This window comes from Periophthalmus magnuspinnatus, chromosome 14, assembly GCF_009829125.3.
Source record: "Periophthalmus magnuspinnatus isolate fPerMag1 chromosome 14, fPerMag1.2.pri, whole genome shotgun sequence".
NCBI classification, from domain to species: Eukaryota; Metazoa; Chordata; class Actinopteri; order Gobiiformes; family Gobiidae; genus Periophthalmus; species Periophthalmus magnuspinnatus.
In genome coordinates, this window is record NC_047139.1 from 12,222,730 (window position 1) to 12,244,962 (window position 22,233).

The following is a 22,233-nucleotide window of genomic DNA, read 5'->3' on the forward strand; positions in this document are numbered from 1 at the left end:
TTCCAAATATGGGACTTAGCTGCAGATTAGCCGCTATAACTGCTAGCCTTGATGGGCTTCATTTAGCTGCAACTAAAGATTATGGATGATGTCTCCGTCAGTCCACGTCTATGTACAGTCTATGAGTCTATCTCAGGAATAACTTTCTAGCCTGAAACAGATACTACATAAAACAGCAATTTGTTGTCAATCCCTAAAGATTCAAAGCATTCCTGTCAGATAAGAACTTCTCAGTATCTCTCTCTAGTCTTGTACACACACTTTTTTGAACTTGAGTTTCAAATTTCTTTTTCATCTCAGCTCTCAAAAACTACTCCCAATTGCATTACCGGCATGATAAGATAATTTGGACTAACAGACTAAGACAAAGCTGTTTTCGATGATGGATCACTTATCTCACTACGTTTAGTCCGTCCTTGCAAGAGAAAAAATACGATAAATCACAGCTTGGATGAAAACAGCTTTTGCTTGTTAGGATCTTTTGAAGCTTGTTGGAGGAACTTTTCTCATGGTAAAGTTGTATTGTCCAAACAGAGCAGAGATCAAAGTGAGAGGTTGTCAAGTCACGTCAAGTCAGTGGATGTAGTAGAAATGTCATGGGTTGTCATTGAGGTTTTGCATTGCTCAGAATTGTATTTTTGTACTTTTATTCTACTGCTGAATAATTCTCGGTTCCAAAAAATTAATATATATAGTGAAAAAAAATCTTAATTCTTTCATCATTTCCATTTTAGAGTTGAATTGATTGTACGTACTATACAATTCAGATTGTTTGACTTGTTTTAATTGAGATATGAAAATATTCCTCCATGGACACACAGTTATTGTTGGCATAATAAAATATAAATATATATATAAAGAAAGAAAATAATTAGTTGACCCATGTTTTCTGCCCAAAAAGTATAATTAAATTTGTCAAAAGCAAAACGTTACCTGAATTTCATTTATTTTCTGACCTGTTGGCCTAAACTTATTCTTTCTTTTGTGTGAAAATTGTAGTTATTTTGAATTGTTTTCAGCCCAGTCTACCAACCTGCAAACAAATCTATTTTTCAACCTTTATGTAAAATCATATCTATTGTTATTACATTTGAATGGAAAACAAAATCAAAGCTACAATTTTGCTCTTACTTTATTGAAAATTGACTTTGTACTTCTGTATTTGTGGAAGCTACTCCTCATTGTAAGAGTAGCTGTCTAGATATAATATTTGATTTATAATTTGAAGTTAGTGAAATTGGAAGAACAATACACTGAATTATGCAAAACATTTGGCATTTTTGTCTGTGTAATCCCTCAATCGTCCAGATATGATCCATAGCAAAACAAAATTCGATTCTGTCAACTGGACAACAATTTTAGAGTAAAGACGTTTTGCCAGTCTATTTCAAACCTACAAATGTTTTAAGACAGGCACAAAATGGTCTATTTCAAACCAGAAACTGGGTCATCCAAAGGACAAAACCCTGAACCACAAACATTCATTGTGTAGTGAAGAGTGCAGTGAGCGTTTCATTGGAGAAACTAAACGGCTACTCCACAAGAGAATGTACCAACACCGTCACAAGAGCTGCTCAGGACCCCAGTCTGCTGTCCATGTCCATCTCAAAGCCGCTAACCATTCTCTTGAAGATAGAGTAATGGTGAAGGAAGCGATTCCAGACCAGGTATCAAGTTGAAAGAACTTTATTTGTTATCAGAGAAGTGTAGGTACAAACAGCAGGCACATGTGTGAGTGAATTACATTACAAAGAAGCCATCCAGTATTTATACCCCAAGAAAGGTACTATCTATAGAAGACTGATCCTATTCACATACTGTCTGTACAAGGTCATAAATGGATATACTGTTAGCTGTTTACAGGAAGGTAGAATGTGTCACTAAAAAGATGCTCGTCATCACTGAAAAGATGTATTACAAGACCTCATGTCACCCGAAAGATGAATATACGTATCATGTAACTGAAGTAGCAGGTTCCAGTGTAGACATCTTAAAATAAGCACGTGTCCCGTTCTTACTGAGAAACAAGTTTAGTGTTTAAGACACGCAGTATTCAACGCAAGGTTTAAGAGTAAAGTAATAAAACAAAAATCATGTTTTCAGATAGTGAGGTTCAGATCTTAGCCAGAAAAAAGAAATGATTTGAGAGGGGAGTTAAAGAAGCAAGTTGGACAATCCATCTTTGAACAGGAATGGAGGCCTTAGACGTCATTGACAGAATTGAATTATTAGAAAAAATAAATCATATCTAAAGGAGCGGTGCAAGGTATACAAATGCTCAAATCATTAAGTACTGTCAACATAAAGCTTGTGTCGCTTATAGACTCACTCACAATTGGAAAAGTAACCAAAACGTTTACTCAGTTAAGAGTACTGTTACACTGTATATTACTTAAGTAGGAGTAAAAGTCTGGTGAAAATTACTCACAGAGGTACAATTGTATGAAAACGTTCTCTTCTTAAAAATGTGAAAACAGAACTAGCTGATTTTAAATAGTTTGTAGTGGTCTTCACTTACCTTATGTATTCTGAGTATCCTAATTATCCATGGTGATGAGTTTAAATAGATGGATCCTTTATTTATTGGGGATGTAACGGTATTGGCGATATGTCACAATATCACGGTACCAAAACTGGATTGATACATGTTGTGGTCTCTTTTCCGTATTAAAAGTTGTGTGCAAAAGAATAGTGTTAAATTTGTGTCAGTAGAAAAAACTAAAATGACTACATATACCATGATCCTTTGTGCCACGTCACCCGTCAGATCCACTGTTTGTGCAGTGTGTGGAAGTGCACTCACGTTAACAACAACAACACAGAGACATGTGGATGGTGAAGTTTGCAAAGAAGGAGAATAAATAAAGGAAAACTGAGCAGAGACGCTGCATGCCCTCGCTCCTTTTAAGTCCCAGATGCATTTTGGTATCACCGAGACCACAAGCGTAAAAGAAGACAGACGAACATTGTAGTAGCATTACCTCTGCTGAGACACAGTGTATGTATCCTCTGCAAATACAAGCGTCATGAGGACTCGCTTGGCAAAATGATACTCGGAAAAGACCTCCAAATTCATCAAAAATAGTCCAGTCTAAAAGATTTCAGAGCAACAACGCAAAGTACGCAGCAAAACGCACAGCCAGTGATTCAGATGTGTTATTTAATGTTGACAAAAAGAAACTAGAACATAAACTTTACAGATATTTTGTGTTGACTTCAATGTTTGACATCATTTCTTGCTCTGTTATGTGCTGTTGTTAACGTAAAACCTTTAAGACGGCCTGAAAATGTAAGAAAAAATACAAAATGGATTTAAACAGCACATTTTCAGGAGCCTATGATCAATACGAGGATTAATGGTCCTATTAATGTGTTTGATTTTCAACAAACACAAGAGTGACTAACTGAAAAACTGTTGACTGTCATGTTATTCGAAATGGACTTGTTTAACAGCACAAATCAGCTCACTTGTAGTTCCAGCTAAGTCAGATTTAAGTCTGATAAAGCCTCAGACAGAGCATGCCTACAGTTAGCAACACAAAGTTAGACCTTATTCAAAGTGATTTACAGAACAAGAAAGTGTTAAAACTATAGATTTGCAACGTAATAAAACTGTTTAGTTTTGTTTGGACATTATTTTTTGCTACTCCACCAGGCTCTTCACATTGTAGTCACTATTAGACAAATTACACTAATATGACTTTACGTTTATTATTGTAAAATTAAGCCCAATATCACGAGCTCTTCCATCCACCTTATTCAGGAAGTTGTCGTGGGCGCCTCCATTGTTATTCGGGTGGTATTATTTGGCGTGGGGCTGCTGATCTTGACAGGAAATAAGTTCTATACAGACTATAGAGCCGTTTTAAAGCCTATCAGAGAATTAATGCAGTATTTACTTGTTGTTGCACTTAAACGACATAAACATTTGACGCAAATCAACCTACTTTATATCAGATTTTAGGGGCTAAATTTTTCCCAAATTTTCAGTTGAAATAAATAGGATTCCTACAGAGGTGCCACCACAAAGAACATGGCGTTTAATCGCTTTTACGGCAAAAGTGAGGTTCATACTGACATTATATAATACCGTGAGATTTGGATATCATTACATTCAAACGAATTTATGTTGCTTTCTCGTAATAAAGTTGTTATTCTCAACCTTAACCCAAAATGACGGTAGATTTTCTGTCTCCAAATCGCACAATCTACCACCTCTTTTTAACTATCACTTCCAGCTTAATTCTTAGATAAGGTCATCTGGCTGTTGGAGTTCCCAGGTCTGTTACCATTTCCCTCTAAGTACGGTTTGAAATGTCAGGCGAATACGATGTGGAAATTGAATGATTGGCTGATGAAAAGGTGAAGCGTATCAAAACAAAACAACTCCAAAGAATCATTATAGCAGGGAGCCTGTTGTGCTTTTTACGCCCTCAACAATAGCAAACACTTTTCCGCTAATCGAATAAAAATCTTAACACAACTGATTGCACTTGTCAATACGCTATTATCACGAGGGCGCTTTAAAATATTCTTTTTTGTGCTGCCTGACAAACTAGTTTTCATGTCTTAAGGCTGTGAAGTGTGCCTCTGCGATGGAAATGGTTTGGGCAGTATTGATATTAGATAAAGAGTACAGGGGAGAATCGTATCCAAAGTGCCTCAAGCTGACATTGACCCGTGCTTAGTACGGGATATATGTGAATTAATAAGTGAGTTTTGGACATTGTATAGAGTTGTACAGTATAGAGATGTGCTGAGCAAACAGACTCAAGCAAACTATCAAAAGTACATTGCAACGAGAAGTGAAATCAACGATAAACCGACTTGAGTACAGCTGGTTTCTTAAAGGATCGATACTGGATGACGAGTACTGGCAGCTGTAGCCTGACTGATTACAAACCATAGACCGTATAAAGAACAAGACTAAGGAAGTGTGATGTCACCCACAGCGTTTGGCTCCAGTCAAATGAAGCTCATCGAGGCTAACAGTTACAGAGCGAATTTAGAGCCGAATTGCATATTAGAAATTCCGACCACGAGTCTCAAAGCAACCAAAGAACCAAATCCAGGGTGAGGTGGTTGAAGGTAACGCAGCTTTCCACCTGCACCGATGGTTTAGAAGGGAGCGGACGCTTAGCAACGCTGTCAATCAAACCTGTTGCTAACGCTAGCGGGTGCAACCTCATAGAAAGAAGGCGCCTGAGTCGTCTGTTATTAATGTTCATATCTTCAGTTAAGGACACAATGCCAAAATCACCAGGATCATCTAAAGTGGATTTATACGAACATTATAAAACTAACCCTGACAGCAGCAGTTATACGGACAGAGGGTCGACAGTTGCACAATGTAAAGTGAATTGGAGCCAGAGTTGATGGAACGCGGCGGCTAGCAAGTTAACAAAGTATTTATATATATATATATATATATATATATATATATATATATATATATATATATATACAGTCTATGTTACAAATGCATTGAACATTGATTGAACATTGAACAGACAATAACAAACATAGGAAAGGACTAAAAGGACTATATCTGGGTATATTTCATTTTTACTTCAATACAATAATTCAATACTTATTTTTCAAAAAGTGTTGTCATGTCCTCTACCTCGGGCTCCTATACATATCTAGAACTAGGCCTGTCACAATTATTACTATATTGATTTATCATTCAGTGTATGAAAGCTCAGACAATATATTTTGGGGCTTAATATTTATGAGAGGTACTTTATTTTGCAAAAGAGGAGAGATTTTTATTTTTGAGCTTCAGCGGGTTGGATAAGTCACTCTTTTGGCTGATTATTGGCTCATTCCACTATTTATTTGTTGCAGCTCAGGCCTTTTAATGATGCTGTCTATTTATTTTAATTATTTATTTTAATCTTAGTCAGTGGCATAAAGTAGCTTCAATATTATCATTTATCGCAATATTGATTTATCATTCTTCAAAATTTGTTATCGTGACAGGCTGACCTAGAACTGTCTAATCTGCCCTAAGAGGGGAATTATTTCAGCTATTCTGCAGTTTTTATAATTTATGTTTTTACAATACAAATTAAAACAAAAAATATTCTGAGTGTTCTATATATAAATAACTCCAAAGCTTCAAAAGACTTAAACACAAACCTCAACAGCCTGAGAGACTTGGGCCACATGTCAATCCTCTCTACATGTAGTACATATAATACTTTGATTCATATCGGAGAGACCAAAGGCATTCCCATAGAGCATTTATCAAAGTACCTGTGATATTCTGTCAATACCAATTTTATTGAGCCTTGACTGTGTGAAATAATACCATTGAGAATTTTGTATGAATAAATGAATCATTTATTGTAAAGAGGCCAATGACCCTGACACGTGCCATACAAATGCTGCTTGTTAAGAAATTACTTGGTGAGTAAAACTTGCAGCTAATATTATGTCAGTGTTAGCTTTACAAACTACAGTATTGTAATGTAACAAATTATCAGTATAAACAAACACTATACTACTATACTAGCAGAATTCTGAACTCTGATGGCATTGCTAACACATTTGAGTAAAGACAGAACAGGTTAATATCATAGACTGTATATATAAATGGACATAGCTAATCTGCAAGTCACAGTCGCAGGAAGTGAGCATGAGTGCACTTTAGGCTCCATCGACTCTGACCCCAATTCACATTCTTTTGAAAAACTGTTGCCCGACAGTTTTTGGAGCTGTGGCCCTGACTCGGAGCTTTGCTGTTTACTTGTTTAAAGCTCTGAGTCAGGGCCACATCATGTCTCTCACATGCCCTCGCGTTTCACGTTTTACTTAAATTTGCACAATTTGACCAGAAGTCCAGCTTTTTCTCCTCTGTTTCTGTCCTCTGGTTCTTCTTCTTATAATCCAATTTATGGAAAGTAAACAACTCTTTTCTCACCATTTATAAGTGAAGCTTAAGACCTCATTTAGCACATGGACATCGAGTTTCTGTCGCTAGCAGTAGCATATATGCTTTTAGGCTTTAGGCACATGCTTTTTTTAAAATTTTAAATGTGGATTTCTGTGGAATTATAGGTCCTATCAACATGAAATAAAAAACAAAAACTACACTTGAAGTCCATCTGTCTATGTTTTCAGTAAGATGCAAGCAGATAAAATTGAAAATCGTGAAAAATCGTGATTCTAATTAAAGCCATTTTAACTTAGAGGGATAGGTTTTGGTGTTATTGACTAGAGATTAACTCTTCAGCCCAGGTCGATATTTTGTTTTGGCCATTCTGCTGCCTAAAGAATACAAAGCTTTATTTGAACACTACAAGATAACTGCTCAACACTAAACTACACTGCTCATTTGGAGGCTTTTGGTATAAAAGGGACTATCTGTGAGTTTGTCATAGATTAAAAGTACATAATTTGGCGAAAATAATCAAAATCAGCCCTAAATATTGGTCCAAAAATATCAGCAGAGCTCATCGTCTATCGGTTTCTCCATATTCTAAACAATCGATGTCGGCATCGGCCATGAAAAACTCCATATCGGTCAATCTCTATTACTGACTTTTCAGTTTTGAGGTTCTTGAATTTTACAAAAAGTGAATGGATTGTAAAATTAAATACAGATTGCATATTTTGTTTCAAGTTCACATTTGCCTGACCACTCAAATAAATCCAAGACTATGAGAGTTATGCAGGAACATTTTCTAAGTGTATGTTGACAAAATGTATAGACCAATGTAAAAACGAGACGTGTTAAGACCTGGGCATTTTCTATAAGATTGAACCTTGTTGCGATGATGCTGTGTGTTCCACTTGAAATATTGAAGTCCAATGATTTCTCCTTGAACACATGAGAGGAGTAGAATACAGGATTTACACTGGACGTCAAGGAAGCTGTGGAAAATATAAGTTAAATTACATCATGTTCCAAATAGAAAGGACGAAAAGGGTAAATTCAATTGTTATCAGTTTAAATTTAAAGATGAACAATAATGATAATGGAATAGTGTTTATAATAGAGTGTAGGAGGCACATCATTCTAATAGAAAATATTGTAAAAATAAGGTCTGAAATGTCAATAGTTATAATGGTAGTTTGAAGACTTAATCAAGCAGTGAACTCTGTCACTGAATTTTGAAAAGATAAAATGAATGTGGATGTGTGGGTTTTCTATGTTCCTACCCTCATCTATGGTCGGGAGTTTTGGAAACAAGCGGGTTTGAGTGAGCTTCCTCCGCAGGGTCGCTGGGATAGGATAAAATGAGGAGCTCAGTCACATGGGAGGAGTTCAGAGTAGAGTAGTAGTGTCTCTCAGCTGTCCTGGCAATGCCTTGGAGTTCCCCCCGGAGGAGCTGGAGGAAGACTGCTGATAAGCGGAAGAAGATGGATGGAGATGTAGAAAATTCCTCAAGCTTTATTTATGCATTGTTGATAAAAGTATTGTAAAATGATTTTGCCACATGCAGAGTAGTGGCACAGTTGGTGGCACTATCAGTAAGAAGCTTGTAGGTTAGATTCCTGAACTATGTGTGCAGAGTCAAAAAGTCCCTCATACACAAATGCACACACAAATGCACACGTATGCAAAAAGTCCCTGCACACATTGTCTCCCCCATGAACCTAAAACCATCACAGTAAAATAATCCTCTAAAGATAATCCAGCTAGGTACTCCTGACCACCCGCAGCCACTGAGCTTTCCATAGTGCATTGAAGGCTCGGTCAAATGTAAATCCAGAGGACAAATTTAAATTTCTACCAGACTTAATCTTAACCAATTCAGTTTTAATATAGTAATTTTCTGTCTACAAAACCTGGTGATAGTAAAGAATCAAGAATACGACTTTTTCTCGTCCTTTATTGACACCTGGTTGTTATTTTCACTTACTTTCACTTACTATTATCTATAGAAATCATACATTCATGTTCCCCAAGTGGCATGCTTTCAATCTCAACTCCTCCATCCTTTCTTTACTTAAGATTTTTATTACTTGGATGTGGGCCACTGTTTATGCACGGTTCTCCCAAATGGAAAAGTTATGGTAAAAAATTCATAGCTCTATCTATCAAAACTACTCCCTACTTACCTCAAGGTCGAAGTTCCCATTACTGCTCTGTTTTTAAATAAGTATGGATAAAACATGGCGTGTTCTGTCCCATAGACACTGCTACGGGACGGGAAGAGGGAGAGCACCGTGAGCACCCTGTACCTGTCGCCCTCCAACATCGAGTCGGGTCAGCACATCACCTGCAGGGCCTCCAACAAGGCAGCGCCCAACGGCAAGGACGCCACCGTCACCATAGACATCCAACGTAAGTCCCGCCCAAACACTGACCACTATTGATACTTTGCAGTGACATCGTGGGAGGGGGGGGTTCTACATGTGTGTCTGTGATGGAATATTAACCAGTTACCATGGTGACACAATGCACACAGCCCCATTTTCAGGAGCCAGTGATCAATAGGAGCAATCATGGTCCCATTAGGTGTTTGACTTTCAACAAAAAAGGTGAGAGTGACAAAATATTGCTCCTCGCTGGCTTTAGACTAAAATGTTCATTGAGAGGGACTCCTTTAACAGCACAAATAATAATTGTTTTATAATTGTTTTGTTTTTTTCTTCTTTTTGGATATATATAATGCTTTTGGCTGTTGGGCATGATTTTGTATATTTATTATTATTATTATTATTATTATTATTATTATTATTATTACATTTTATGTATACCCATCAAAGGGGGATCTTGGGGAAAACAGGTGGTAGTTGTGGGGTTTAAAAAAAAAAGTAATCTAATTGTAACTTGTATAACAGCAGATGATATCAACACTTGATAAAAAATAAAGAAAAAATTATCACAAAAAACAGCACAAAATCAGATCAGATTTATAATAACAATTTTTTTTCTTTTTTTTCTTTTTTAAATATATTAATTGCTTTTGTCTGTTGGGCACGATTTAGTATATTTATTATTATTATTATTATTATTATTATTATTATTATTATTATTATTATTATTATTATTATTATATTTTATATATGCCCATGAAAGGGGGATGTTGGGGGAAAACAGGTGGGGGGTGTGGGGTTCAAAAAAGAAGTAATCAAATTGTAACTTGTATAAAAGCAGATGATATCGACACATAAGTAAAAAGAAAAATCACGAACGCACAAAAACGCACAAAATCAGCCCACCAGTCTGTTGTAGTTCCAGCTGAATCACTTCTTTATGGTCAGATTGTGTTAAAATAAAGACCAGATTAAAGTCTACCTTGAGTAACAGAGCTTCAGACAGAGCAGTACCTCCAGTTTGCTGACAGTGCGAGCAGACTGAGCTGAGACTGAGGTCAGGCTGCTCAGGCTGGGTCTGTATGCCTACAGCAGCGCTCAGAGCCAAGTGTGACCCGGGACATCTCTAGTATCTGTTCAGAACTCGTCTGAGGCTTAAATTCAACCACATTTTGTTCTAATAAAAAGACGCTCACACAGACGCCACGACACAGAACTGTTCCACTCACTTTCTCCGTGACTTTTTCAATCACTGAAGTTTTATAACGTACTCAAAGAGGAGCTTCTGTAAAAGGAACAGGCACAGTAGCCTTTGTAAACTCACTCCACGCTGTGTCTCTGCAGAGGACAGGGCAGGGACTGTAGTGTCAATGATAAAAATTAAGATAAGGAGCTAGGTGTGTTTGCATCAAGCACTGCCTGTATAATGACTGCTGTGCTGCTATTCAGTACAATCTGCAGCTTCTGTGTTACTTTCATCTGGTCTTCAAATGAAAGAAGAGTAGACAATACACTCAACTCAGACTATATAAAGTGAATCGACATATGAATCATAATAGGGGCTTTGGCATTGGGAGAAATTGAGAAAATCTTATCCAATTCAGAATATGATTTATCCTTAAGTCTACATTACATTTTAATGCTAATAAAGCACATCCACACAGGTAGATAATTTTAACCCGAAAAAATTGTTATTTATATCAATGTATACTCGTTAAATGTTCTGTTTGTGCTCCTAAAGGACTTCAGTGAGGGGCTACTACTAGTACTCCTGGAAAAAAAAAGTCTGGAGCCCTGCACTAGATCGTACACATATACATGGGATACTATTAGTGTTCTCAAAAGTATTTATTTCTAGATACTAATCGATACTAAAACTAGTATCGAAATAATCACTATTGTTATGAATACTAAAACAAAAAAATCACATAAACTGATAAAACTGCACCTTTCCTGTATGTTATAGAATGGTCTTCATATCAGAACTAGTGTGTATGGTAATATTAATGGAAGTATAGTGTTGTGTATTTCTACTGTCAAAAAATAGTGCTATTATTATCAAAATGGTATCAAAATAAGTGTTGAGTATCAAACCGTTTTTGTATTGTGACAACCCAACACATATATACATATACACTTAGAGTTCCTGTTCATACCTTGAAATACGGACCTTTCCCATCTGCAAAATTGTGACTCAGTACGGTGCGCTATTTCTTCTGTATTTTGGCCTGTGACATAGACAGCTGGTATGCCTGCAGCAGACCTGAGCCTTGGACTAAAAGGAGAGTTTTGTTCAGCATTTATTTTTATAACTGGATTTTACACATTGTGAATTTAGTGAATTTTAAGGACACTATTTCCCAGGCCACACTCCCTGATTGGTTTTACCACTTGTCGATCTTCTGTCCATTAAAACTTGGTAGCAAAGGTGCAAGACGGAAAGCAAAAGTGAAAGTTTTTTCTCTTCTAAAAGACATTCAGACTAAAAACAAGGACCATGCACATTTACCTTTATTACATCTGTGTGTCTGTGAGAACTGATCAGCTACAGGCTGGACGTGGGCCAAGAGGAGACAACACCGCTGAGATGGACGGACTGGTCAGGTGAAAGTTTGAGCAGTGAATATGTTCACTCTGTTTGGCTGTTGTTCAGATTTTGAAGTACTTTTGCAGTGTTTTTTAACGATTGTTTACATGTTTGCCAATAAATTTAAATTCATAGTTGGATTTACATGCTTGTGATGTGAGGAGCATGTATGTGCCAAACTAATGAGGCGTAGCTTGAACAGCCCAGCTCTTACAAAAGCAACAAAAACATTAGTTCAGATCTCCATGTAGAATATTTTTCAGAGGCCGCTGTACACGCTGCAGTGCAGTATCGTAAAACTTATAAGCAGTGAATATCCTACTTAAGTAGAATAAAAAAGATTCAAACATTGACCAAAAAGTAAAGGGTTAGACTTTGTTCAGAGTCTTATTACTCTTAAGGAGGATACTACTACTGTGAGAGTCGAAACTGTAGTAAAGTAGGTTAATAGTAAATGGCTACTGTATTGTCTTTTTTATAGTCCTGCTAAAATAAAACTCCCAGTTTATTCCTAAACTAATGCAAGTGAATTGCATTGATTTTGTTCAAAATTTCCTAGGATAATATTCCCCCAGACACCATTTTTGTCCCACTTGTGTTAATATCAACTATAATGTAAATTGCAGAGACATTCTCAAGTGAGCGGTTTTATGAAATTCACACTTCTGTGGCCAAAAATCTAACAGCAGTAACGTGCAATTCAAATAATAGCCACAGAATTTTGAGCAGAGCGGACGTTTGATTATGTGCCGCACATGGCACTTTAGACTGTCACCTTTTCCACTATTGCCCACTCTGCAGCCCTGAGCACAGGGGCTGAGTGGCTCGCACTCACAGCAAGAAGGTTTGTATGTTTCTCCCTGTGTCTGGCTGAGTTTCCTCTGGGCACTCTGGTTTCCCCCATCAACAAAAGCATGCACAACAGGTAAAATGCCCCAGCTCCAGCTCTGAGTAAGAGTAGTTCAGTCTCTCAGTATAAGTCCCCAGGTGCTACACTGTGGCACCCACTGCTCCTAACAATCCTTAAGTTGCCCCAGTGGCATTGCAGGATGGGTCAAATGCAGAGGATACATTTCCTTATGGGGACAATTGAGTGTACCTTACCTCAGTTAGATCAAATTTTATGTTAAATACTTATACATTTTCAAGTTTCTTGCTTAAGGACACAACAACAGAACTAGTTGTTCATTTGCAAACAACTGAGATATTGAATTTTTCTATTTAAAATTGATCCTGTAATTGTTATATTTTAAAAAGGAATTTAACATTTTAGAGATATAAGGGCAGCTGCGTCGGTTAAAGCATATGACAGGTTAGATTGCTCATTTCAATAGTTTTCTAGACTCATAAAATACAGATGTAAAACTCTAACACTCACTGGCTGGTTGTGTGTTAATCTTTATCAAGGCAACCCCAATAATTAAGAACATAAAAGATTGAATCAATTGTATAATCTCAGGCCAGATTAATTACTTTGTTATTGATTTATGAGTTAAGATAAGAAAGTCTTTCTTTGTCCCATAATGAGGAAAATTCAGTGTTCCAAGTACAAGAACTTCATCCAACGAGATGGGACGAATTCCAGAATAAATGAATAATCTCTTAGATGAAAATAACAGATTAAAACAAATGAAGCAGGCACAAAAACATGATCTTTTGCACTTGGTTCACAGCATCCAATTGAATAGAGCTGTAATTGTAGAGCCCGGCAATGGTGAGAAGGGAAATAAGTGAGTTTGAAGTTTTGTCCAGTTGACAGAATAAAATTTCCTTCTGAAATGGAACCTGAATGACTGAGGGTTTACACTGTTTTTATGTTATAATGATGTTTTAAGTCAGTGGTTCATTAGATAAAGTCCAAGTCCAATTATCAAAATATTAAAGGGGAAATTAAAATAAAAAGTCCAGCTCCTTAGTCGTTTGCATGAGTTTTGGAGTAGAATCCTACACACACAACACGTCTGCTGGAACTGAACACTATAGTTAACCATCGTTCTAATCCCTTGTTATAGCTCATTGGTAATGCAACTATGAAGAGACGGGACCTATAATTTCTGCAGCTTTAAACAGAAAATCAATAGAGTTGTTGCTATTACTAAGCTGTTGCATGTCGATATTGTCGTTTACAATGAAGAAAATGTTAAAATAATGATTGATATATGTTACAGTTTATTACCGAATACCCAAAAAACAATATCTTTCTGAAGAAGACTGATAATTAGTTATAATCTGAGCCTGAGTGAAGTGTGCGACTGTGCTGCATCGTGTTCATGAAAGTGGTACTGCTGTGAGCTTGACTTTATCCCCAGTCTGGGAAGTGGAGTGTATCTCGGATCCCCGGGAATTTGTCCCAGTTTACCCGAACTAAACCATGTCCAGGACTAAACCTGCTGATTTGCTTTCAAAGTATTTGCTTTTCAAAGGCAAAATGATTCTGTTCGGTCTCCAAGGCCAAGCAACACCACGGCCACAGGAGCAGATCTTCCTCAAAACTCACACCCTTTAGATATATCGGTTGGCCTGCTATATTGGGACGATATTTATACATTTTACCGCATCGGCTATCTGCGTTAAATCTCCAACACAGGCCCGTATTTACTTGTGGCTGACCTGCTGCCTAAAGAATACACATCGTAAAGACTGAGGGACCAAAGATACAGACTCGGGAAACAGTTCAACAGAGTTTATTTGCAGATACAGGAATGTGAATGAAAGTAGACAGAGCAGACAGTTGGGAGCGGTGTCGTATGAAGTATCGTTGGAGCAGGTCGTGGGTCGCAGGGTCAGAGGCTGGGGTGTTCGTACCGGTTGCGGTGAGCTGGATCTGAGGCTGAGGTGATCGTACCGGTCGTGGAAAGCTGGGTCGAAGACGGAGGTGCAGAGTGGTTCCAGGGAGCGGGATCATGGTGGATACACAAACAAATAAACCGGAGCATGACATGAAGAAAAACCAGAAGATGACAAGAAAATGCTGTAAGGCGACAAGACGATCTGGCCCCAGGTGTCGGGTCCTCAGTCCTTTTATCCTCATATGTGCAGCTTGATTGCTTGATCAGAAGCAGGTGTGCGGAAGTGGTGCCAAGAGTCTCCGCCCAGCTCCAGAAGGGAGGTGGGAAACAGCACAGAACACACAAAAAAACCCAAATCCTGACAACACATTAAGCTTTATTTGAACACTTGTGCAAAGAGATAAGTGCACTAAGTGTGACTACAGCTCCCTTATAGGTTTGTAACAGAAAAAGGGACTGTGGTGACATAATTTGGGGAAAATAATCAAAATCGGCCTACATATTGGCCCAAAGAATATCGGCAGAGCTTGTCGAGCATCAGTTTCTCTGTATTCTTAACAATTGTATCGGCATCGACCATAAAAAACGCCCTTAACGGTCGTTTTCTACTGTACTGGGCATCACTGTTCTTAAAGAGTCCGAAATCAAGTTATTGCCTTTGTTTTCTGTCCAATGTACGTTACACCTCTAATTAAAGACACGAAGACACGCATTTTAAGAAGCTGCATAATACTGATATGATTAAACATTATAAACATTAACCATGGGGCAGCGTAAACTCTCATAAAGCCCTGAACTTGTTTTGCCTTCTTTTCGAAAATGCTGATTCTACCAGCGCACCCCCTAGATCCCAACCCAGCCCCTGAAATTTCCCAGCATGCCTTGAGCTCGCCGCACTCCAGATCGAGAGTGCTGTTGTGCGCCTCCGACAGCTGCCTGCCATCAATATTAAGAGGCAGTGCTTAACATGGCCAACCCCAGCATTGAGGCGCGGGGGCTGGTATAGGCACCTCAGGGAGAGTGCGCTCTGGCTCCACCTTGACAGTGCCATCATCACTTATTCATTCAACACCTGTCATTCCCCCTTACCCCCAAACACTCCCACCCCCCCAGCCCCAGACCCTCCACCGAGTCTCCTGTCTGCCAAAGCCCGGCCTCATGAGCTCATAGCTGCTTACCTAAATGTGCTGAGTTGTCTCTTCTGCGTCTGTGTGCGCGCCTCATGTATCATAACTCGGATAGCTGCAGTTGATGTTTGACTCACTGTTGGAGAGGGCTGGGTAAAAAAAATCTAATCGTGAGCTTGTCCCCCACAATGATATGTTGTGGAATATAACGTCTTGCAGTTCTTTTTTCTAAAACACTTTCACCAGTTTATGAGACAGAGCTAAGAAAGGAAACAGCTGTTGCTATCGTGGAATAGCTTTGTTTTGTGAAGTATGTTGGCTCAACACCATCACTGTACATACATTGGAGACCGAGGAGAGAATTGATTATTTTCTAGTCTAGTTTTTGAGTCTGTGTTCTCTCCTATCTAACCATCTCGCTCTTTGAGTACTTTGAGTAGTATTTTTCATACTTTTACTTACAATTTTGGCAACAGTACTTAATTACAATTTGCCTGGGATCAAGAACACATACTTCTTCAATACTTTACAGAGATGTGAATCTGGGCACCGGTGAATCTCCTCGTTTTCAAATGGGAGTTATTGACATGTGGATTAGCCAGTCAGGGGCAGGTATGGTCCATCCTTATCTGAAATAATACAAGAAAAAATAAATATCACTGTGGCTGAAACACACTGCCGATTTCTGCAGAATCAATGAGCAAAGCACTAAACTGAGGTGAGATGAATTAGATTTTGTTTGTAAATGATAGGTGACCAATGAGCTTCCTTAATAATCATCACTATCAAAACATATGTGTAGGAGCCATATGGGTGACTGGTTGCTATGGTTATGCATAAGGGGCGGTTTACGTGGGCAAAGGTGACGTGCCGGTAGTTTAAAAGGCACTGCTGTCCGGAGGTGAGTAGGGGAGATGCCGGAAAGCTGCATTTTTCGTTGACCGCTTTGTTTTGCTTGTTACCGAACTATTTTTTGTAGACCTACGTTTTACCATCTGTGAGTGTCACCTGCTTAAGCCGCCGTTTCATTAAACCACCAGAAAATACATTATGCGACTAAGTCTACCTCTTACAAACGACAGCGCGTCAGACAGAAGTACTAGACCTGATCTCCTCTCTAAGCGACAAAGGCTCACGGTTGCTGCAATATGTATGAAATTATGTTTAAAAGATGTAAAGATCTCTCTCTCAACATTGACATTAAGAGTTTGATTTTGGATTTGAAATGTGTCCATGGGTTGGCCTTTCTCTCTCTCTCTCTCTCTCTCTCTGAGCTTCTGTCTGCCCATGTTCCCAGTAGATTGTTGAGATCAGCTGAACAGATGATTTTGAATGTTCCAAGGACCCGGCTAAAATTTCAAAGGGACTGGTCGTTTGCTGTAGCTGGTCCCAGACTCTTAAACAGTTTTCCTCTGGGTATTAGAACCTCTCAATCGTTAAATATTTCAAAATCTTTACTGAAAACTCATTTGTTTGCACTGGCTTTTAACACAAGCTGAGCGGGACTCTTGTGTTGTATTGTATTTGTTGTGTTCTATTGTATTCTTGTTTTGTTTTATAAGATTGCACTTTATATTGTACATCACTTTGGTCAGCGGTGGTTGTTTTTAAATGCGCTTTATAACTTTACTCCCTCTCATACTGTGCTTATACTTTTTCATTGCTCAAAAATCATAATCCGGCCAGTGTTAATATTATTATTACAAAACACAGGCAAGTTAAAGTGGGTTGAAACACAAAAAGTATACAGGCATTAAAACTACCACACCGTTCCACACACAGAAACCATTGGAGAGATGAATAGTTACAGTTTTGGTGCTCTTTCAGTTCTTTTTTAGTTCAATCTTAACACCTTTGATTGTGACACATGACTTTCTCGAGTCAGGCAGCACTGTGTCACTGTCACTGAAAAAGCCCATTGTCCAAAGGTGGAGTGACGGAGAGGTATTATACAGTCATGCAGAGAGGCTATTCTTGTCCTTCAAACAGTCAAGAGCCGGGCCATTTAGAATCTCGAAAGCCGGACACAGACTTGAAAAGAGTTTGCAAGTTTCAAGACTACAAAGATTAGATTTTGCCAAGATGTTACAGTGATGGTGCATTAGAGGCTTTTTTTTTTAATCAAACATCATTAAGACTTGTTTATACACTGATTTTAAAGGTCTAATAGCAATTTCTCGAGCCTGTCCCCAGCGAGTGATTCAATAGGGCAAGTGGGAAAAAATAAGGGAGTGCATAAATGTCCTTTTTGCTTCCAAAGTCTAATATGTTTGAAGTCAGTCATGCTGTATAATTTTGATTTGAGTGTTTGTCATGCTCTTTATATGTTTTTTCAAATTTAGGTTTGAGTCTATGGTGACCCCAAGATATTTAAATAGTAAAAGGTCATACTTTTATATAACGCTTGTTCATCTTGTCTATGTAATCCCTCAGTCATTCAGGTCTGATCCATAGCAAAAGGCGAAATTTAAATCTGTCAACTGGACAAATCGTTGCAGGAGTGAAGATGTTTCTCTGCTCACCCAAGCCACTTCTTCAGTTCTGGTCACATCAATCTATCTGAAGGGAGGGGCTAACTGCACTGAAACCGTGAACAGCTATTGTCTCCAGTTTCAGCCCCCTATTGTTCTTTTTTATTCCTGTTTGCTGTGGGTCTGTGGATGGAGTTATAGATCGGTGCAAGATTATGTCTCATTCCTGGTTAAGGAGGGACTGTCTTTCCTAAAAAATAAAAAATAAAAAAAAATAAAAATCTTCTTTAACTCCCCTCTCAAACAATTTCTTTTCTCTGGCTAAGATCTGAACCTCACTATCTTCAAAGGAGTGGTTAATGGCTTTGAGATGGAGATGCACGGCGGACTGGAGTCCCGAGGAGCTCTTGCGCTGGTGTTGGTACATGGGAGTGGCTGTTTAGTTTCTCCACTCACTGCACTCTTCACTACACTGAATGGAGTAGATCACATTACTTTGTTTATGGATTGAGGTTTTGTCCTTTGGGTGAGTAAGGGTTTCTGTCTTAAAGTGTTTGTAGGTTTGAAATAGTCAAAGATAGACAATAGACATCTCATACTGTCTGAAAATTCTCTGAAGTTTTCACTCACACACCAGTGTACGCAGACACTGGTGGGTGAGGTGGGTTAAGTGTCTTGCCCAAGGACACAGTGAAAGCATTCATCTGTGAGAGCTGGAATCGCACCACCAACCTATGGGTTAGTGGATCTGAGTGCTCTAACAATGATGTCGATGTCATGGGGATTTGAACCTCCAACTTCCGTATCAGTGGACAAACACTCTACCAACTGAGCTGCTCTTGCCCTTATGTAAATATTTATAAAACAGCTGTGACTCTTTTAAAATACTGCTTTTGCTAATGATTCAAGGGGGGGCCGTGCACACGCAATTACAAGCCGGCTAATATGAAACTTTGTCATCACTAAAGTAAACCAAAGGTGTGATGGCATGCCTCATACATATTCACACCTGTGTTATTTGAAAGAAAAATGACAACACATCGCAATTAACTATACACTGATCCAGGTCTCCGTAATTAAAAAAAGTTTGTTGTTTAGCTCAGGTCTCCTCCTGGTGCCTCCGTCCCTTGGTATTAGTACAAAGGAGAGGAAAGAATCTTAGGAAGTAATTGCGCAAAAAAGCCATAGTGTGATCTAAATAATGCATTTTTCCATCGTAATTAATAGCCAAATAGATGCAGAGAGTCCGTAAAGAAAGGTCCCCGCGGGCGCTAACAGTGAATATGCTAATGCTCATAGCTCCGGTGCAGTGGAGGGCTCCCAGGGGCCGGTGACAGGGACCTATTTTTTCGCTGCTTTCTTTGTTGTGTCTGTGTGAGCCGATGTAAGGGCTCGCAGGTTGTGCCCAGCTCCAGCTAATTGCACAGGGCACTTGCATAAGGCTATTCAAACTCCACACTCAAGCCCCATTCACATGTGCAGCCACACTTGGGAATTTACCAGGATTTGGCCAGACACAGTCATGTGTGCACAAAGCTACCTGTATTTTTGATCTGAGGATTTAAATGACCAGGAATATGCAGGGAATATGTGTGTGTGTGTGTGTGTGTGTGTGAGTAAAGCCAGTAACTTTCCAGTACCGCCACTTGGTTACGAGCTTGATTTCCTTGGTTACCACAATGCGTTCAAGCTTTGAGAGAGAATGCACTTTATTGTCACCACTTGGAAATTTGTCCTCTGCATTTGACCCATCCTTCAACTACCAAAATGTGTCGTGTTCCAGTACAAATATATTGTATACGCAGCTCTTGAGGTCAAAATAAGTAGGCTGTGTGCTGTCTGCATCTAATAAGAAAGCATTGTATTGTCTGATAATCAGGAAGTGTGTGTTAGCATGCTCGTTGTTAGCTTAGTGTCATGGGAGAGTAAACAGTATATAGTGAAAGTATAAGGTAAGAGGAATAATTTTGGACCAGTGCAAACCGTTTAAAAGTAAAAATCAGGCATAGCATCTTAATGATGATTTCACACTGTCTTTTGCCGTTATTGGACAGAACAGTTGTAGCATGAAATGGGGAGAGAGAGCAGGTGGAGGCACTCGGGAACAACCACCAGCGCTCTACTCCTCATTCCCACCGCGCCGGCTCCTGGAGTGGGTGAGCATGTGAAGCCCCCGCAGCTGTACTCGTTTGCTCCGCCCTGGGCTAAGACCCCAGTTAGCTTGGGGCGTACACGGCTCATAGCCCCAGGGTCAGACGAGCAAACCACATGCTAGTGCTAATGTCTCCTCGCTTCACCCCTCCAAACACCTCCAGTTTTGCAAATATACAGAGAGGAGAATAGGTAAAAGGGGTCGTCCTCTATGGCAGTGGAACATTTTTTTCATTTGTAAACTTTTCATTGTGATATAGAACAAAATCACAAAATGTCGCAAACGTATTATTCTTGCTTATCAACTTAAAATCTGCTCAGAATTGGCTCATTAATTTTACATTTATAGTGCATATAGCAATAAGTAAATATCACAGTAAGGTTAAAAGTGAGGTTATTTAACAGAAATCCACTTTTTCACACCTTGTACAGCCTAAAATAAAATGTGTTTGAAATGCAACAATTATAATAATAAAAAAATGACTGTTATTAAGATGATAAATATGTTTTTTTGTGCACAAAACTCTCACTCGTGTCGCCTGCTCTGCTTCTGTGCTGATTCTTGTGTTGGTTCAACTTTAATCAGGTTAAAAATGCATAAAAATGAGAAAGAAAAAGATTTTGTTCTTTTAAATAAATTAGATCCACAAACATCATATCACTAGTAAATTCAATATTTTGTTTTACTTGAAGTGGTCTTACTGTACCGTTATGGCCCCGCCCACTCCAAATGTACAACAGTTTATACAGTGATTCCCAATAACAGCCCCCACAAACAAAACACCACGGCAAATATTAGTCCGTTAATTTATTTTCATAGATTATTTTTCCAGACCAAAGTTTAGTTTGTTTTCATACCTGACAGTTTCGATTGCTCACTAGCGCAACTGAGACGAGGGGGCTTTTTTACTCTCACACACCTAAGATTCTGTCCTGAAGAAGTCGGACTGCAGGTGGCGCTGTCATCCTTCCTCCACCGGTAGGACCACAGCACCAAAAACCTGTTTAAACCAGCTGACCGGACAAGTCGCAGCAACATCACGTGACCACTTTGAGGAAACGGATAGAAATGTAGAGATCATTGTATAAAAGCACAATGTCAACATGACTTTCAGTACTGTACGTTATCGCTAGTGAGGATTTGCATTGCACCATTACTGCTAATCATAATGTTTACAAATTCCGCCTGACCACCAGATTTAACAGATGGTAATTAAACGTATAATTAAATATATTTCTCACTCCGGACTCCACTTGCGTTGCTAATATCACTATTTATCGCTAGCATCTAATCTCATTTAAGTCATGATGTTGCTCTGTGAATACGGCGCAGTTTAAAGATGAAAAAAGGTTTAAAGATGAAATGCACGGTGCAAGTTTTCCACCACCTGCTTGTCTCATGGAGATGTTGTTGCCTTGGCAGGAATGTTTCACAGTGCGGCATTAAACTCCTTAAAAATTACCTTGAAAAACATGTAATCTTACTGTGAGCGGTGTTGCTTTTACATAGATCTGACCAGTAATTAAACATACAAACCTCATCTGCATGTTTCTTTAAAGATGGGTGAGTTTTAAGCCAGTCTGTGAAAGCCAAGTTACAGGTCAGATCTGTGGAGGGGCGAACCCATGTGTTTTTCAAAGCACTTTTTGAGAAATAGAAACATCTGTGAATTCCTTGGACCAATTCTGAACATTTGGAGTATTGCTTTAAAAAAAAAAAAAACACCATGCAAACAAACCAACAAACAAAAGGATAATTTGAAGTTTGTTTCTTAAACTTTTAAAGAAGTGTCTTATTCATTTAATCATATGCCATTATAGCAGGGCCCAGAAGCTAC

The 22,233-nt window shown here is 38.6% G+C and overlaps 1 protein-coding gene across 1 annotated transcript in view; it reads left to right on the plus strand.

Annotated features, from left to right (window-relative positions):
- The window catches only part of LOC117380906 (kin of IRRE-like protein 3), a 529,472-nt gene that overhangs the window by 405,235 nt on the left and 102,004 nt on the right, over positions 1 to 22,233 (plus strand). The window contains exon 5 of the mRNA XM_055226425.1: positions 9,145 to 9,295. Coding sequence (XP_055082400.1) covers positions 9,145 to 9,295 — 151 coding nt within the window. The remainder of the gene's footprint in view (positions 1 to 9,144; positions 9,296 to 22,233) is intronic.